At 33.9% G+C, this 20823-nt stretch overlaps 1 protein-coding gene across 2 annotated transcripts in view; it reads left to right on the top strand.

Moving 5' to 3' along the window:
* Ints6 (integrator complex subunit 6) overlaps positions 1-20823 on the top strand; it is an 84529-nt gene that overhangs the window by 43397 nt on the left and 20309 nt on the right. For both annotated transcript variants that reach the window (XM_004844137.3, XM_013072019.3), the window contains 3 exons: positions 13622-13805; positions 18960-19085; positions 20390-20544. In XM_004844137.3, coding sequence (XP_004844194.1) covers positions 13622-13805; positions 18960-19085; positions 20390-20544 — 465 coding nt within the window. The remainder of the gene's footprint in view (positions 1-13621; positions 13806-18959; positions 19086-20389; positions 20545-20823) is intronic.

Here is a 20823-nt window from a genome sequence, read left to right as displayed (position 1 = left end):
TTAATTTGTTCTATGATTTTGGAAAAGATGGCTATATTTGTGGCTGTGTGGGAAAGATGGCTGCAGTCATGTTTGTCACCCAATACAGAGTTTGCAAACAAAAAGAATTTTGCAAGAATCTTTTGTTTGTGAACCAAATTGTTTCCAAACAAAAGCGTTCATGAACCGAGTTAGCACTGTATTTACTATCTACCTGTTCTCTACCCTCTTACTGAAACCAGGGTGGATCTAAAAATTATTGACAGGAAAAACTTGCCAGTTTTCAGCAGAGAATACCTTTAATGTATGTGGTATTGTTATATCTGGTCAGTGTGTATTTTTTTTTATTAAATTCTTTTATTGGTACATTGTAGGTATACAACACAATTACATTTCTCATTAGGAATTGTACCTTTACATAATGCATCTTGGTTCTTATTTTTTTTCCTATTCCTAGCCCTCCCTTCACGCCCTCCACCCTTCCCTATTTACAAAGACTTTATTTCCATTTTTTCCATTTCTCAGCATTTTTCCTTTCCCTTCTTTCCTTTCCCCTGCCCCTCCCACTACCCCTACCCCTTTGGACCTTTTCTTCCTATTTTACATTATCGATTATTCATTCTAATCATTGGTACATTTTAGGTATACAATATAATGACATTCATCATTGGAAATTTGCACCTTTACATAGTCTCTCTTGGTTCTTATTTTTCACCCTTCCCAGCCCTCCCTTCAAACTCTCCATTCCTCCCTATTTACAAAGATTTTGTTCCTATTTTTCCATTTTCTCATATTAATCCCATTCCCTTCTATCCTTTCCCCTAGCCCTCCCACTTCCTTCCCCTTTGCCCCTTTTCTTCCTATTTCACATTACCTGTTATACGTTTAGTCCTTATTTACACTCAGTTTCTCACACCAGAGAAACTATTCGGTATTTATTCATGTGTGTCTTATTTATTTCACTTAAGAGTATGGCCTCAATGTGCATCCACTTAGCTATAAATGTCTCTAATTTCTCATTTTTTATGGCTGAGTAGTACTCCATTTTATTAAAAAACCACATTTTCTTTATCCAGTCTCCAGTTGATGGGCATTTGGGCTGTTTCCAAGTTTTAGCTATTACAAACTGTGCTGCTATGAACATGGGCACACATATATCACTGTGGTATGATTCTTTTAATTCTTTGGGGAAGATCTCCAGCAGTGGAATAGTGGGGTCAAATGGGACTTCCAGTCCTAGTTCTTTGAGATATCTCCATACTGATTTCCATAGTGGTTGCATCAGTCTACACTCCCACCAGCAGTGGAGCAGGGTTCCTCTTTCCCCACAGCCCTGCCACCATTTGTTATTGGTTGATTTCATGATAGCAGCCATTCTTTCTGCAGTGAAGTGGAATCTCAGCGTTGTTTTCAGGTCAGTGCATATTTAGATGCAGGTCATTTAGTTATTTCTCAAAGTGAGATTATTTGCTTTCCTAATACTTCATGTTAGTGAAATTTTTATATTGTATATAAATGGTTTAAAATATTTTAAAGTAATGTGAACGTTTGGCTAATAATTAGGTAAATGGGAGGGGTAATAATAAAATCAGTCTTCTTTCCCTATTCTTGTTTCTTTTCATTTTCAGTTGTTTTAGTTATTCCTATATATCCATCTTTTAAAAAAACTTTTTTACTGTGGAAACCTTCAAACATACACAAGAGAAAATAAAATGGTAAACTTAAAGAACCCTTGTCTAGCTTCAATAATTTTTCATATTTTGTGTAATCTATCTGCCCTCCACCCCATGTATGGTTTTTGGACTATTTTAAAGCACATTGTAGACAAATCATTTCCTTCATAAATGCTCTCTGAGTGCCTTTAACATGCAGTCATATCTATCATCAATGAAGTGATGGAAAGTTAAATTCTGAACAGAGTAGGATTTACTATACAGAAAGTAGGAAGGATGACCATACAAGCAGAGGGTTGAGCTGTACAAAGGCTTTATTTCTGAAGGTGGTATGTTTGAGAATGAGGAACTAAAATGAGGCTGATGTGCTTCATTTTGTGTGATACAAGGGATCATAGTACAAAATGAAAAAGTTTAGACTTGACCCCATGCAAAGAGCTTTGAGGCCATGCAAAGTAATGATTTTATTGGTATAGAAGTGAGGAAACCATTGAAGGTTTTATTAAGAGGCAGGGTGTAGAGGAGAGACAGTGAATATAGGAATGTTAGGTAAGCAGTGTTACTTGACAATTAGCTTGAACAAAGAGGTTGTTGCTGGTAGAAAAGAGAAAAAAAACGGCAATTTCAAGGGGTATTTACGAGATTAAATCAGTAAAATTTGCTAACATAAAACCCTTTGGGGTTAAAGCAATAGGAAGATAGCTTCCGCAAAACTGGTTAGATGATGCCTATTACTGAGCCTAGGAAATGTTAGAAAAGAACCATTTTAGGTGAAGGAAACTCATGAGTTTAGTTTTGAACATGTTTAGTGAACCATTCAAGACTGAGTATCAGGTAGACAGAAGAATGATTTTTGTGCTTAGAAGTGAGATACCAATTGGGCATATGAAAGTTTTAAGAATATTATTTGAAGGTAGGTAGTAATTGAAACTATGGGTAGGTGGTTTGAGGGTTTAGAGTAAAAACTGGTCAAGCTGTGTTTATACTTAGGTTTTAAGACTGACCCTTGGGGATCTGTAGCACTTAGTGGCTAGTTATTGGAGGTTGACACTGTGTTGGGAGTGAGGGTGAATGACAGGAGCAGCCAGAGAGGAAGAAGAAAATGGAGAGTACTTTTCTATATGAAAGCCAAGGGACTATTGTTCAAAATCATGGAAAGGAATTTTGAATACTGAAGTCATGTGTCCCATTACTGGACACTATCCAACACTTGCAGTTTAAAGAAGGAAAATATAATTTTCTCACAGTTATAGTACATGATTGGCTCCAAGGCAGAGACAAGGTGGAAGCTGGTTAGCTCATGGCAGCATGGAAGCAGAACAGGGAAAGAATATTAGAGCAGAAGAGGTGAGGACCCAGACAGAGACACCAAGGCCATGTGTCCATGACCCCACACAGACACACCTAGAACTATGTTCCACCAATCCCCAGGGCAGATCCCAAAGCCTTTTTGTGTGTGTGTGTGTTTGGGGGGGGGGGGGCATTTGCTAGGGATTGAACCCAGGGCATTTGCATTGAGCTACATCCCCAGCTTCCTCTTTTAAATTCTGAGACAGGGTCTCACTAAGATGCTAAGTTACAAAGCCCAGCAGAACAACGTGGAGCACAAGGTTGAAATGTTCTCTGGTGTCTATAAGAAGCTCACAGGCAAGGATGTAAATTTTGAATTCCCAGAGTTTCAGCTGTAAACATAGATGTTAAAATAAAGTATGGTTCGTAGTAAAAAAAAAAAAAAAAAAGATGGTAAGTTGCCGAGGGTGGGCTCAAACTCTGGATGTCCAGCTCCATTGGATTTAATAGCATCTTTAGTTATCAATTGCTGTATAACAAATTATCCTGAAATTTATGGCTTAAACAGTTTATTATTTTTTTAGGATTGGCTGTGGTTTTGATGCTGACTGTTGGCAGAGGCACCTTGCTTCTCTGTGGCTTTTGTCTTTCCATCATTTAGTAGTACAGTATAGTCAAACTTCCATGGTGGCTAGTATTCACAGGAATGGAAATGATCTTCAAGGTCTAGAAAGACTTTTGACCCAAAAAAGACAATTATAACTTAGTGCATGTTGTTTTAGTGGAATGAGGACTAGGAAGTGACTAGATGAAGACAAATTTCTAATCTATTTTCTCTAATCTGTGCTAATTTTTTGAATGCTTCCAGTTTCTTCCTCTTGGACATTCCTTTCAGATTCTTCCTCATTGCTCTTTTCCATATCTCCCATGTTAAAATCCTACCCATTTATAAAACTTTTCTTAAGTCTTCAATCTTTCTCTTCCTTTATTCTTTACTTTCCAGAAGTTCTGAAGTTTACTTTCTATGCCACTTATTTTTTTTTTATCTTTTACCTTGTGTTTTTGGTCATGGTCTTCTTTCTGCATTGCTTCTCAATCTTCTCAATTTGAGATTCTAGATTCTCAGTAAACTTCATCCTTCAACTTGCTCTTATACTACTTACTTGCCTTGCTACAGCCTTATTAAACCCTAAAGTGGTTTCATGCCTATGATAACTGTTCCATAACTAAATAATTGAAGTTAAGTTTTTCTTCAGTTTTAGCAGTCGCAAATAATTAGAGTCTGAACCAACATCAGATACAAGATAATCATTCTTCTGTATCCCTCAGATAATCATTTATTCCTTTGTACCTCATACATACTTTTACTTTGGTACACATTACAATTATTTACTTATGTGTTCTTGAATGTGAGAAATTATATTGTCTATCTAGTATGTTACCTTTTATTAAATAACCCAAGCTGTAGCTTGATTTGTGATCCTCATTCTTTTTTTAAAAATGATCTTAAGGCCCAGGGATTTAGCTCATTGGTTCTGGCGCCTGCCGCACAAGTGCAAGGTCCTGAGTTCGATCCATGGTACCAAAAAAAAAATCTTAAATAACAAATTTTGTATGTTTATAATGACTTCATTCTTTGATACAATGGCAAGTTCATTGGTAGTAGGCCAGTGTAGTAAATTATAAAGAAGAAAACTTATGGTTTGGTGTGTTATAAAAAAAATAGAACAGATAATAAATCATTGAGTTCTCTCTCCACACCCACCTTGTTGCTGGGGATTGAACCCAGAGCTTCCTGCATGGTAGGCAAATGCTCTACCACTGAGCTATATCCCCAGCCCTTTTCGAGGGTTTTGTGTCTCTTACTAAAGGAAGAATTTGTGAGGTTATAGCCCTTATGAGCCTCAGTGAGTATTCCACTGTATAAATTTTAATTGAGTATTTATACACTGAACTGGATCAAATAGTTGCATGGCACTAGCATGTGGGATATTTATTTCTGTAGCCTATGCTCTTGGTGTCAGGCAGATTTTGTAGCTTGTATCTTTTTTTTTTTTTTTTGGTACCGGGGATCGAACTTGGGTCCTTGAGCTTGCGCAGCAGGCGTTGAAACCACTAAGCTAAATCCCCGGCCCTGTAGCTTGTATCTTTATATCCTCTGAGTCTAATCACATATAAGGACCATACAAATGAGCTAGTTACACACATGGAGAGAATGACACTTGTAGCTCTTCAGGATAGATCTGCCTGATTCCGTGACACAGCCCACATATCTTGATCCATCACACATATCTTGTACAGATATGGAAATTGTCCTGTGGGTTTTGAGGTAGGAAGAGCATGATTCTTATTGGTGGGACACTAAGAGGTTTTTACATTCTGATTAACACTCTTTCTTTGCCCCTCTTAATCTTGTACTTTTCTTTTATTCTTCTATTTGATAGATACTATGGGGAGACAGACAAGAATCAGATCCTCCTCCCTGCCCTGTCCCAAAGTAGTAAGATAAGTAGCCATGTAAAAAGGTGATAAAAACTTAAGTAGGAAGTACCATTATGAAAGGATATATAATTTTAGTAATGGAATTGGTTGGCCAGAACATGCAAATTGAAGGGGAAATCTGCTTAAATTTTGGTACATATTAATAAGCCTTATTCAGGTGGTCTGTGTGTGATCCTCATCTAGAAACCAGTTAGATTATATGCCAGGAGACATCCGTTTAGATTCCTGAATTAAAGGTGTCTTTAAAATAAATTTCTTTCATCCACTTTTACTGATTGCTAACTTCTATCTATTTATTTTTGTAGTTTAAAAAATTGGTTATATATGAGAATACTGGTTATCTTAGGTTTTATAATAGTTTTTCTATTATGAGTGAGCAAGCTAAAACATCTCGTCTTATTTGACTTGTTATGTCCTTATTAAATCCTGAAATAGTGTTGTGCTTATGCTGGCTGCTCCACAAATAACTAAATAATTAAAATTGAAGCTGAGATTTGGTTCAGTTTTGGCAAATTTACAAATAATTGGGATCTAAACCATCATCAAATATAAGACAGTTGAATAAAGAGAAAATTGTGCTTTTATAAATACAAAAGAGTTTGAGCAAGCCTAATGATTGACTGTCACCAATGTAATTTTGATTATAAGAAAGACTCAGAATAATAAATACTTTAAAGAAGGAAAAGTAGAACAATCTTTCTAACTTTAGTTTGGAGTTATATTTTCCTTTCTGTCAGCTCCAAGATGATTACTTAAGATAGCTGTATTGGTTATATTATTAAAATCAGTCCCTTAAAATGACAGTATAGAAAACCTCAATTTTATCCAAGTTAAAAATCCTTTGTAAATATAAACAGTTATTTTCTTTGCTTATTAGTCCATTAGACTGAAGTGTTGGCAAGTATGATCTTATACTATACCTAGTACAGGCCACTAGTATCATGGTTATGGGAAAATTACTATGTTATTGAATCACACATAGTTTGTCCAGTTCTTAAAATTTACTAGCTTGTCCTCTAGATGTTCTAAATTTAATTATATAGTAGTGGTTACTTGAGTGCATTCTATAGAGATGTTTCCTAACATACGATCTTATTTCTAAAGTAGGGTTTAAAATAGTATCTATTCCATTTGTTTGTTGTAGGTAATGTGTAAAGATTATGGTACAGTGTTCAAAATATGCTAGCTATAATTATTATTGTTTATTGTTATTACCCATGTATTAAGGATTGAGAAGAGGAAAGCAAAAGGAAAGAAAAGTATATTATTGCTGTTTTCCATTGGATAAAAGAGTAACTGGGCCCACGGTGGAGGTATAGCTCAGTGATTGAGAGCTTACTTAGCAATGCCTAAGGCCCTGGGTTTGATTCCCCAGCACTACCAAAAAAAAAAGTAGCTGAGGGAAAAAGTATTAGAGTGTGCTTTATAAAAACAGTGGACCTATAGTAAGATGTATTGGTATCTTAGCATCACTAGATTGCTTCAGAAATCAATGTGAAGATTTTTTTCATAAGCATGGTTGTATTATTATTTAATAAAATTGTTTTTATATTAATAGCTTAACATTTGATTTTTTAAAAATACACGTTATATTTTCAATAATAGGCTGTACTCACTGTTTAAGAATCAGAGGCTTAAATTCTGTCTCTGTATCACTTATCTGTGTATCTTCAGTACCTGCTGTGAAGTACTTCTATTATTCAGTTTTTATTATTTGTCAATGGGGATTCTAATAGTGCCTGTTTTGTTTATTTTACAGAATAAATGAATTAGCGTACACACACATATGGTTTAAACAATGTCTGGCATCTAGTAGTAACTATTAGCAATTTACTATAAAAGTAGTATTGTTTTTTTTAAACGGCTAAATTTTTTTCTTGTGGTGCTGAGAATTGAACCCAGGAACTCACGCACATCAAGCATGTGCTCTACCACTGAGCTACATCCATAGCTTAATGACTACTTTTTTTTTTGAGACAGGGTCTCACTATGTAGTTCAGACTGGCCATGAACTCACTGTATAGTCCAGGCTCACAGCCTCGAACTCATAGCAATCCTCCTGTCTCAGCCTCATGAGTGCTGGGATTATAGGTTTGCACTACCACACCCAGTTTCATTTTTAAACTATTCTAGTTTAGTCATGTAAATTGGATTATTCTTGTACTAAAATTTTCTGCGATTTTTAGAAAACAGCTCTGTAAAGTGACCCTACTAAATACCTTGACTATTAGTACTGTGATTTTATTTTTAAATTTTATTCTTTGTTTTTTTTTTTTTTTTCTTAACGTTAAACACATCTATGAAACGGACTCCTTTAGGATCATCATTCCTGCCTTCAGAGGTCTTTGAGTTTTGGGATATTTACTTGGTTATTCATCTTTAAATTCCTAGAACCTTAGCATGCCTATTATTTTGTAGGTACATAAAAGATGGTGAGTAAATGTATAATTTTCAAGTAGTAGAATTCTTTTTAGGGCTCTTACAAATGTAAGAGATTTGAGGCTAGTAATTATATCTAACCTACTTCTATGGAGTTGATCCCTATTTGTTTACTTGGGTTCTGTTTTTGTTTTGAATTTAAAAAATTTAGAACATGGCACAGAATATTGCACTTAAATGTGTAGCCTGCTTTGTTCCTCTACACAGTGTCTTTGTCTTCCTTCTGCCTCTTTCCAAAAGCAACACTTGTGAGTTTGGTGTATGGTCCATGTTTTCTTACTTTTACTACAAGTATATGTTATACATATAGAAAATGACACTAAATAATTGTTTTTGTTTAACTGTGTGGAAAGGCTCTTCTGATGATATCATTTTGCATTTTTCCTTTTTCATCTACTGTCATTTTTGTTGTTTTTTGAGACAAGGTCTTGCTATATAGTCTAGGCTGACCTTGAACTCACTGTGTAGCCCAGGATGGCTTCAAACTCGCTGCAATCCTCCTGCCTAAGCCCCCTGAGTGCTGGGATTACAGCCATGTGCCACCACACCTGGTTTACTATTGTTTTTTACTCAGAAATATAGTTACTATGTACAGTCACCCAAAATTACAAAGGATGTTCCATTGCATCAAAGAAGTGATATTTTTTTCAAAAGATGGTACTGTGCCATTTAGATACACATTTAGGAAAAAACAATATCCTGTCTCTTACTCTACAGCAAACTCAATTCCAGATGTATTTTAGATTTAATTATAACTGGTAAAATACTAATGATTTTAGAATTGAGTATAAGAGCATCTTCATGATCTTTGAAGACACAAAAAGTGCTAATTTTGAAAGGAAAAGAACATTTATCAAAAGATAGCACTATAATAATGAAAGCAGTCACAAGGTGGGGAAAGGTTTGCTGTACCTGTATCCAACTAAGTGATACCTGGAATATATTAACAATTCTCCAAACCAATAAGAAAAAGTCAACTAAAAATAAAGTAGAAAAGACTAACAAGTACTTCACACAAAAAGCACATTGATATGGCCAGTATGTGTATGAAAAGGTTATCAATTTCCATAGACAGGGAAATTGAAATGCTACTGAGATACTACTACACACACATTACACACACACCAAAAAGGCTGAAGCATTTTTTCTTTATTTTGGGGGGCATAAATTAAGTTACATAGTATTTAGCTTGTAAAAAATTTTCAAGCTGTACATTCATAATTCAAGTTTTAAAATTTATATATTATTCAAAAATACTGTTTTGAAATTCATCCATATTGAATCTTAAGAGAGATTTATTCATTTCACCTGTGGTGTATGAACAGACAGCAGTTTATTTATTGATTCTTTTATTGGTCTTGTAGGCTTTTTCTAGTTTTCCGGTTTCAAATAATATGATAGACTGTGTGTGTGGGGGGGTGTACTGGCAGTTGAACTCAGATCCTTGTGTATATTAAGCACATGCTTTACCACTGATTACATCCTTTTACATGACTTTTTATGAAAACAGAGTTTCTCTAGGAGGTGGCATTCCTGTTTTAGGATATGCTTGTCTTCCAAGTAATACTCAGTTGTCTTCCATTTTAGATGATACTGGTCTTCCAAGTGGTTGTACACTTACAGGTCACCAAGACTGTTGGGAGTGCTTTTGTTATTCTATATTCTTATCACTTGGTATTGTCACTTAAATTTTTTGCTAATTTTATGCATATGATTTTATGTATCTCATTGAGATTTTTTTTCTATTTTATAACTAGTCATATAGGGCATTTGAATTTCTTCTAAGGTATTCTTATTTTCACTTTTAGGAGCTTAATTTTATTGTATATTTTTCTAATGTTTAATTTTATAATTTTTCTTGATTTATGTGCAGTTTTCTTTGATTTTCAGTCTATATTTTCATGAAAACTCCTTGTTTGTAATTTTTAAAATGCTACTAGAATTTCACCTGTAAAATTTAGATTTTGAATAATTCAGTCCTCCTAAGAATATTTTTCTTCTGATTTTTATCTTTTTCCTGTTCCTGTTTTCCTGCTACTCCTTCCTGTTTTACCAGTACATTCTTTCCACTCCCACTTCCCTTTTTGGTGTTGAGAGGTTGGTGATCATATGGGGAGAGGAAAATAAGAAATAGAAAAATGAATCAAAATTTGAAAAAAGTTTTACCTAACTGAAACAGCCATGTGTAAAATGCTTAGAAATAGTCTTAAGAGCCTTGTTGGCTTTTCTTTTTACTTGAAATACATTCCGGATTTAGCATTGTACAACCAAAGGCCAATTATTGAATGTTGTCTGCATTGCAGATGCTCATCATTACCTGATTAGTTGTGGATATGTCTGTGCAATGCCTGTTACCCCTTTGATTCTTGAAGCAGTTTTATATATCCATTACTGTGCAGAGCAACTGCATTAACACTTGAGATCCTCTTTAGCAAATACTCCTGATGCTTTGACATTTCTATGACTGAGAGAAAATGACCAAGCACATGGTAGTTGTTTTCCAAAGTCAAAAGTGGTTGGCAGGGTTGAAGGAAAGATGATGTAAATATTGCTTTTTCATTTTTTTTGGTACTGGGGATCGAACTCAGGTCCTTGCACTTGCGCAGCAGGCGGCGAAACCACTGAGCCAAATCCCCGGCCCTATTGCTTTTTCATTTATCTCCTGGCAAGATACAGTAAAAGCAGCAAGTTAGTTCTTGGTTGTTTGCAAGTATCACAGTCCCTTTGAGGTTGGAGACTCTTCCTCACGGAATATCCTGGTGCAGATTTCTTTGGCGTTTCTTCCTCTTGTCCCTGCCTTTTGCCTTAAATAGGACCACTGCCAGAGAAAGCACATGACTTCTATCCATGGTCACAAAATCTTGGCTGATCCTGATAAGGGACTCTTCTAGCATATTCTCTTGGCATGAATCTTTGGGAGAGAGGTGCCAACATAGCACAGCTTCCCTAGGAACTCTCTTCCTAGAATTAAAAAATATTTTTTAAGTGTTTTATGTAAGCCAGTGAAGAAATATGAGTGTTAAATCATTGTAGAATGATCCAGTTTTCAATTTCAGAACTCTCTGATAATTAGAAAGGCTGCAAAGCAATTCAAGTCATTCTTGCTTTATGAAGAAGTTAGTGTAAATTCTTGGCCATTAATTTGAGAGTGATGATTTAAACATGTTCTATGTTTTTTAAAAACTTCAATATTTGTAGAAGTACCTGAGTATGCCAACCCTGGACATTAAAACATTTTTTTAATAACTAATAAGGGGTTTTTTTCCCCAAGTAACATACATACCACTAACATACTTTAGATATTGTTAATAATTCCAGTAACATATCAGATTTTTCTGATTGTCTTACTGGGAATTGAACCCATGGCTAGGCAATTGCTCTATCACTGAGCTACATACCCAGCCTTCATTTTCCCTTAGTCTTTCTCTCTTCCTCCTTCCTTTACTCCCCTCTTTTTCTTGCTCCCTTTCTTCCACCATTCTTTCTTTAATGTTATGAACTTATTTTGTCATGTCATGAGAGATGTGTTGTCGAGTTGCCCCTATTTCAGTGATACTAAAATTGCATGTCAGCCAGGTGCATGGTGCATACTTATCATCCTAGCTACTCAGAAGCCTGAGGTAGGAGGATCACAGGTTTCAGGCCAGCTAGGTAACTTAATGAGATACTGTCTCAAAATAAAATGAAAAAAGGGCTGGGGATGTAGCTCAGTGGTAGAGTGTCCCTGGGTTTGATCCCCAGTATCGCCCTATATAGGAAAGAGGAGAGAAGGAAGGTAGGTAGGTTGGTTTGTGTGGAACCTGTTGGAATACTATTTCTCTGTTGGTACAGATGCCCATTAGAATCATTTTAAAGCTTTTTAAAAGATTCTTAAGAATCTTAGAAGACATTCTGATTTCACATGTCTGACAGAAATGGGGAGAAGCATCTATTAAAAAATAAAACACAGTAATTGGTAGAACAAAGTTACATTTTTAAAACTTATATTTGTATAAATATTTCCCCCCTTTTCTCAGATTCTGTGGGTTTTGTGCATAGTTTTTACAAATCTTGGATTTACCAGACTGTCTTTTCAATGTGGGTTTTGTAGAAGTCGAGCATTTTTATGGTTGGTAAAGTGTTACTTCTATACAAGTACTCACTCCTTCCTTTTTATCAAAAGTTAGTTTTAATCTCACAGTGTGCTACATTCTCCTGCTTCTCTGTAACACTGTGTAGCCTGACACCCTTTTGTATAACTAGATAGTCAGTGGACATTGAACTGGTAGTTCTTTGCGGTCCAAAGTGCACGTTAACTTCTGAAAGCAATGTGCTAGGCGTTCAGTGGAGGCATCTAACTTCCCTACGGGAACGGACTGGGTACACCTCAGAATGAGTAAGTCTAGGGCTCTGCAGTAGGAGACCCTTCATAAGGCATAAGAAACTCAACCTGAAAACGAAGCATTTATTTTTGAGAAATGTCTTGAGTCACACTCATTAAGTCACAAATAGTATTTTTTTAATTGGAAAAAATTAATGTGTGATGCTTACGTGGTAAATATGAATAAATGGTATATGAAAAAGTTAACTTGTTTGAAAACATGGCTGTATTAGAAAGGAATTTTATCATTTCTCTATCATACATGTAACAGGATTACAAAAAAGTAGAAACATGAATTGTTCCAAGGCAATGCTAGTCTGTATTTTGATGTATATGGAGTAAATCAGGGTGAACCAACATTAACACAAAATTTAGAGTTTATTAACTAAAGGGTGACATTTCTAAGATCTTAAATTTTAGGTCAGTTGGTGGTTTTTCAGTAGGTAGAAAGATTTGTCCTTATGTTTTAAAATTATATGAATATGGAAAAATGACTTATTACTAGTACTTGTGTGGGACAGGAATTGTATGTCTTGACCTCTCAGACAGTTGTTTTCATCTATACATAAAAAATCTGAATTATTTCAGTAATTGGATTTTTGCTTTTGCAAGGTCTTAAAATAGAGCTGTTTTGAGGGAACTCTGCTGTATCACTCATTGTATGTTTTGTCCATAATAGAGTTTTGGACTGATTTATTCTAGTTAAGCCATAAGTGTTGATGTGTAAACTTGTTTTGATTAAAGAATTTTTCTATCAAAAAAAAAACAACAAAAAAACCACAAAAAAAATCCCAAAACCCTTCTGTTTACTTAGATATGGTAAGAATCACTACCTTTCGTATGTAGTGACAAAATCTACTTTCATGCAAACACTTTAGGGACATGTGTCTTGTATAAAATGAAATATATTTAAAATGTTTGAGAATTGTGGATATGTTTGAGGCTGCTGTGATGTAATAAAAATATTGACATGGAACCAGGATGTCAAATCATTTTCTCTTGTAGATGTATGATGTATATTTAAAAATACATACACATACACACAGACATAAAATAAGAATAGTAAGATAGATATCCGTCACAAGATTGGTTTTAATAATTAAACGATTTATTTGCAAGCAGTCCACTATCTGGTGGCTAATTGAATCTAAATCTGAAATGCATTACAATAGTACAGATTTTATTTTTTTAATTTAGGTCTTGGAGTAAAGTTTTAGAAAATTGAAACAACAGTATCATGTATGATATTAGGTATATCTGAATACATTGTTCAGATTGTTTTGGAGTGATAGACTCAATGAATTTTTATTATAAATGTCATTGAAGTAGCTTTTTTGAAAAAAATCTTACTGCTTTTTTTCCCCCTTGTTACTTTTAGCTCCATTTACCTCTCAATTCTCCTTTGCCTGGAAGTGAACTGACCAAGGAACCTTTTCGTTGGGATCAGAGACTCTTTGCATTAGTGTTGCGGTTGCCTGGCACTATGTCAGTAGAATCAGAACAGTTGACAGGTGTGCCTTTAGATGACTCTGCAATCACACCAATGTGTGAAGTAACAGGCGGTAAGTTTTTTGCTGCAGTAATTCTGTGACTTAGAATTACTCTGAATATGTTAAAATGTGTGTTTCAAAAATTCTGTTTTTGTTTAATATGTTAACATTAGGAACCAATAGAAACATGATTTTAAAACTACACTATTGATGATGGCCTGTGATCTTGATTTGAAAAGATGTGGTCACTATTGGAACTCATAATAAATGGTAGGCAGGGAGTGGTGGCGCATTTATATAATCCCAGCACTCAGGAGGCTGAGGCAGAAGGATTCCCTTGAGTTTGAAGCCAGCCTGGGGTGCATAATAAGTTCAAGACTAGCTTGGACTTCACAGCGAGATCCTGTCTCAAAAATAAAAGAAGTTTGAATAAGAATAGTAATTTTTTCCCACCCATATAGGGAATACTGAAGGTATAGGGTATTTGAAGTTGTTAAATTTTCTTAGCTACAAAGGCCACCAGTGATATAGAAATGCTGTAGCATTGTTTTCTGTAAACATTGTTTTGGGAAACAATTCATTATCCATTTGGTAGGATATGCCTAGTTAAGTGAAGTTTTTGTAGAAGCAAGGAGGTAGGTAGATGAGTTAGAGGAAACAGGTAGCATAGATCAGATCAGGTAGCCATCATGCTATGGAAATTTAAAAAAGAATCTTAAATAGAATGCATAATAGGCCCCGATCTTCCATACCATGAAATTAACAGATGGATTAATTTTATATAGATGTATATTGAGTGCCTACAATGTACCAAGAATTTTCCATGCTTTAGGGCTTTAATAGTGAATAATGTGCTGCCAACAATTTTCTGTCCAATATTCTTGAGTGGTAGTCCTAATGGGAAACATTTATGTAATAAAATTGTTGTTTTTCCAGCTTTGAACTGACCTATTTGTTAAAAATCCTGTTTTTTTTTTTTTTTTAACTTCGAGGTTTTTACTTAACAGATTGCAAAGGACTCTGAGCTATAACTTAGACATCTTCACACTGGAAATTTTTTACAATAAATTACTTTGTTTGAATTTACAGTTATGATGAAGTTACGGGACTATATGTACTATAACATTTATCTTCCAGGAATATTCAGAGTGTGAAATCAAGTGAGTGGTACAGTCAGAAAGGGTGTGAAAAGAACCTTGAGAATCATGTAGTAGTTGATATCTTTGCCTTTGGGCAGTAATGTACTAAAGTTATTTTGTTTATTCTTTGAAAGGAACATCTCCAGAGGAGAAGATTCCGAAGTCACCCTTGGTAATATCTTTCATTGACCCAGAAATCTTAGTCAAGAAATTAGGACGCTTTCCCTAAATATACTTCTGGATCCTTCCTGATGTAGTAGTTTATTTGCCCCCTTTTATGCTCTTATAAGCAATAATGGGAAGCTACACAAATGCCACTCACCTTTTCATATATCTGAATAATGTCTTTTCTTTCTTTTTAATTTGAAAGAAAGAATGTTCACTGAATAAAGTTTTGGAGATAAAGCACCAGAAAAGTAGCAAGAACAAAAAATCTAATATCCATTGGTATTGTAGTATACATATATGTAATCACTAGTAACAATTCCTGTACAGTTTTTTAGCTTAATGCTAGGAATTATGGGAAATTCATGTTCACGAAAGAAAGATTACAAAGAAATTCATCTATATTGCCAAAATCATCAATATGCTGTATTTTTATGTACACTATTAAAAAAATTCCATAATAATCATTGTAAGCATTTTCTTTTTGTTACCAAGTAATTGAGTGTCTTTTCTATGCCAGATAACTTCTAGATGCTAGGAATAGACAGAAAGCTTATATTATTGGATTAGGTGACAGATAATCATTGAATTAATATTTTAGAGAGTACTACCTACTATGAATAGGAAAAAATTAGAGTTAGGCAGTAAAGTGTAACTGGCGACTAAGTATGAGTATTTTTATTTTTAGGTAAATTTCCTTCTGAGGAGGTGATGTTGGAACAGAGATCTGAAAAATAGTTAACCATAGGAAGATTTAGAAAAAGAAAGTAGTAAGGGAAGTGGCACACTGTATTTATTTGGGAACAATAGAAAGGCCAATATGGCTTGAGTTTACATAGAGAAGAGTAGAGAATAACAGGTTTAGAGAGGTAGACGAGTGCTAAATATTGACTGGCCTTTTTGACAATAATAAATTTAAAATTTTTTTCCAAATGTTACAGGAAACCATTGGAGGGCTTTCGAATTTAATTTTAAATATTTATTTATTTATTTATTTATTTATTTATTTATTTATTTATTTATTTATTTTGGAGAGCTTCTTTAAAAGATAGGGAGTGACAGTCTCATTTCTGTTTCTGAAAGGTCACTTCAGCTTTTAGATGAAACTATAGAGTGGCAAGAATAGAAGCAGGGAGATTAGTAAGAGATTAAGAGATTATATAGTACTTTGGTTTAGAGTGCTAGGCTGTGGCAAGAGATAGTCTGATACGGTGGAGAACCAAGGATACAGCAATGAAGAAGGAAGGAGTTTAGGATGATTTCCAGATGATGTGGCCTAAACCAATAGAAAGGAATGGCTTTGTTAGGAACTCAAATGGGTACACTGTGGAGAGCAAGTTTGAGGAAGGTACAGGGATGACAGCAAATTTTAAAATGTCTAATAGACATATTGGTGGAAATATCAAAGATAAAGCAAATAGAAATTATTTGCAGATTTTTCTAGGTTAAATATATTTAACTTTCTTAGCCCCTAAGGACTGTTGCCTAACTTAGAAATGTTCTTTTACTTCTTTATTTTATGAATCGTATTGACTTCAGATTTACTATATTTAGTTTGACCTTTTTTTTTTTTTTTTTGGTCTGGACTCTGCATAACCCAAAGTGAGCCAGCTTCTTGACTTAAAGGTGTGTCATAATACATTTTTTTTTTCTCAAAACGGTAATTAGTGAATCCCTAAACTTTATGCTTTAGCACAAAGTATATAATTCGAAGGGATGAGTTTTGATGTAGACAATTAGTATGAATAAGAAGAACATCATGTAGGGTATAGGCTCCTTTTATTTATAAAGATAGTAAAATTTTCTAGTTCTCTTTAACTTTTGAGATAATGGATTTTTACTATTTGCCAAATTACTCAAGTATATTCACTTTTCCTTTAATTTTTTATAAAACATCTTTATTAGTAATTTTTTGTATTAAGCTCATAACTGAGTTGGGTTCTGTGGTATACACACCCCAACTATTTGGGAGGCTGAAGACTAGAGGATTATGTGTTTGAGCTTTGCCTAAACAACATAGCAAGATCCCTGCCTCAAAAAAAAGATCATAACTGATTACGTATATTTTCATAATTGATGGTACAACATGGGGGAGTAGAGAGAATTGCTACAGTTAAAATTTTTTGTTTTTTAATGACATCTTGGAAAGACACTTAAATTTTGTGATATAAAATAATTCTAAAGTCTTTAAATGTTTTGTGTGTAAAAATGGTCAGCCTTTTTATGTTTTTATATATATGTTTAAATTGACTTAGAAAAAAATTTACTACCTCAAATAATCATGACTATTACTATTTTAAATATCGATACCAAATTAACATGTAATCTCCAGGTACGAAAGTTTCTAATACCTATATAATACCTTGGCTGTATCACTCTACTACTAATTTGGATAAATTGTTTGACCTCTCTGTGCCTTGGTTTTTGCATTTGTCAAATGGAGAAAATAACCCATATAATCATTGCTAGGATTAAATGAATTAACATAATAAAATAATTAGAACAGTGTCAGGTACTCATTAATTGATAGGTAATTTTTAAGAATAAATAATTATCATTATATACAGGTAAGTGATTTGGATATAATAGTTTTTCCAAGTAAAGCTGACATTGAAGATTTGAATCACTTTTGCCTAATGTTCTCTTTTCTGAGTAGCCTTTACACATCACATTATGTATAACTTGATATGGGTGATTTGATATGTCAAGTATGCTTTATAGCTGGTGTTCTGAAGCAACTGTTTGAATTTGTGTGAGAGAACTTACTCATCTTAGCACAACATCAGAAGATGTTTGGTTGAAGATTGAGTTTTAGCTGTTAGGGTTTTTAGTGTTGGTCTGAATCAACACTGTATAGCAGAAATATAATTCAGGTCACATGTGTAATTATAAATTCCAATAGTCACATTAAAAATAAGAAACAGGTGAAATTAATGACATTTAAATCAGTATATCTAAAATATTTCAACATGAAATTGGTATGGTGTTTAAAATTACTAATGAGATATTTTATTCATAGTATAAAATCAGGTGTATAGTTTAGACTTAATATACATGTCAAAATGGACTATATTTCATTTTCTCAATATTTCTCAATATTTTCTCCATGTGAGGTTAGTATCTACAGTATCAAGCAGCGAAGATCTAGATATTTTGTTGAAAGTCTTTGTTTAAAAGATCTTTTCAGTTGTATTTTTGTTTTGTTTTTCCTTTTTGGTTTGTTTTTCTTTGAGGATGCTGGGATCAAATCCAGGACCTTTTGCATAAAGCACTCTGCCACTGAGCACATCTCCAGCCATAATGTTTTTTAATTGTTAGAATTTAATACTTTTGAATTTAAAGTGTTATAGATTAAAATATACAAAAGGTGAATTAATTTAAGATAGACAATTCTCAGGTGTATATAAGCCAAATGAAATTCAGAAAAGTATGTGCTACAATCTGTGTAGTAAAATGCGAGTATTTAAAATAATGTGTTAACTGCTATCAGACAAATAATTGTTAATAGGGCTGTGTGCTTAGTGTAAGTCTTAGAGATAATACTTCGTTAGGAGTTAGATTTTGGGGAAATTTCTAGTACTATTTAATGTGCTTGTATGTTAAGGATAAATTACTAGATAACACTTGGACGTAGTGCTTTATAGATAGACAGAATATATGATTTTGTTTTTCCATTGTAGCTTGTTCAGATCAAGAGTTCTATGTTCCATCTACCTTTACTGAGAAGAAAAAATTCACATATGCTCATAAAATGGGATTGTTTGGTTGGTTGGAAGTAACTTTTTGTTCATTCTTCCTAAAGATTATAATAAGTCAACTTTTACCATTGACTTTCTTTTAATTAATGTCAAATCTCACTATAGTTCTTGTTAAAGAATATCAATTCTTACAGCTAACTAGTTTACTTTATTTTTTGTCTCAGGCCGCTCATACTCTGTATGTTCCCCGAGAATGCTTAATCAGTGTCTGGAGTCCTTGGTGCAGAAAGTACAAAGTGGGGTGGTAATAAACTTTGAAAAAGCAGGACCAGATCCTTCTCCTGTAGAAGGTATTATTGCATTTTTCTTGTAGATGTCCTATAAATTTGGTTTATCAGTTATTCAACTAGAACTGAAAAATTACTCTAAATTGGCTTTAAAATTAACAAGGCCAAATTATCAGTATGACAAAACTACTATTTGTAAAGAAGGAAAGAATAAGGAAGTCAAGATAAATTGATGGTGATTTGGTAGCATCTTGTATATTAATGGTTATTCATAGCCTAAAATTTTAATAAGACTCAAACACCTTTTTACATACTTACTGATAAGCAAACTCATGTTTCCTTGTTAGTATTATACCATTGTCTCTATCTACTATGTTTGTTTTCCCCATGTCCCTTAATTCTCAGTGGTTCAACTCTAGGGGTTTATATAATTCCTTAGTTCTTTTACATCTAGAGGAATAAAAGTGATCAGAACCTAAAGATTTATGTGGCTTCAAAAATGAGGAACCACCCTTTGCCGTTAAACTTGATTCTTTTAACTCTAGATGAGCCCAACTTAGCTTTATTCTCAGCTTTTGTGCCCATGAAGAAATTAGAAAGTCATTAATGATACTTGGCAGAAATGATTTACTAGAGTGAGAGAAAAATTGGAGATGAAAGAATGGTTATATTCAGAGGGTATTATAGGGAAAGAGCAGAAGATGATAAGATTTAATTATATTATTGTGTCTGGTTTTACAAAAAACATTGTTAGCATGTATTTGTTTTTAAATTATATTATTAATACTTAGACTTTGGCATTGAGTAAAAGTTTATTGACTTGTTGAAGTTATTCTGCTACAATTTTTAGATTAAGGGTAGGTGCTTTGAATACAGATTCCCATTTTAAGTGGTTTGTTTTTGTTACTAGGTTTTAGTTAAAATGACTTTTAAGAAATAGTAGTATGGGGCCGGGGATTTAGCTTAGTGGTTCCGGCCCCTGCCCCACAAGTGCAAGGTCCCGAGTTCGATCTCCAGTACAAAAAAAAAAAGAAAAGTAGTATGTAACTATTTTACTGTGTGTCTGGTACTGTTTTTGACATAGAATATAATGGTATGTTTTATATGTTCTAATTGGGTAAGCAAAAGATGCTGTGGGACTGTTTCTATTGGTGAATTCATGGTTGGAACTTACTACTTTACAATCTAGTGATACACAGTGTTCTGAATGTTAAGCAGTCATAGTATTTAGCAATTTAAGTAAAAGGAAAATACAGAAATTAATATACCCAATTAGGACATTTTTATTAAGTTAAGGACTAATGGATATAATTAACTTTTTTTCCCCCTCTACTCCTATATGTTTTGTTTTAATTTCATTGCTGTAGATGGGCAGCCAGATGTATCAAGGCCTTTTGGATCACAGCCTTGGCATAGCTGTCACAAACTCATATATGTCAGACCAAATCCGAAAACTGGGGTTCCTATAGGTCATTGGCCTGTTCCAGAATCTTTTTGGCCAGATCAGAATTCTCCAACACTGGTAAGTACAACAGAGACTGTGTCTTTGTAATAGCTGCCTTTCATATTAGTTAAGTACTATTATTGGTTAAAGGTATGGCTCATTTACAGGAATTATACAGATTTCAGAGTGTTATGATAAGCTGTTAACTTGGTTTAGTATACTGTATTTGTCATTGTGAACTAACAGAAAAAACTCACCTCTTTAATTTAGAATCACTACTGTTTTTATTGACATCTAGATACAGAACCACAAAAATGTAGTAAGATTTCCTTTTTGAACTCTATAAACATAATGTAG

The sequence above is a fragment of the Heterocephalus glaber genome, unplaced genomic scaffold, assembly GCF_053883595.1.
Source record: "Heterocephalus glaber isolate CG9 unplaced genomic scaffold, H.glaber_assembly_v1.0 deba00001666, whole genome shotgun sequence".
NCBI lineage: Eukaryota > Metazoa > Chordata > Mammalia > Rodentia > Bathyergidae > Heterocephalus > Heterocephalus glaber.
The sequence above is the reverse complement of the archived record's forward strand: the minus strand, read 5'-3'. Positions and strand labels throughout refer to the sequence as shown.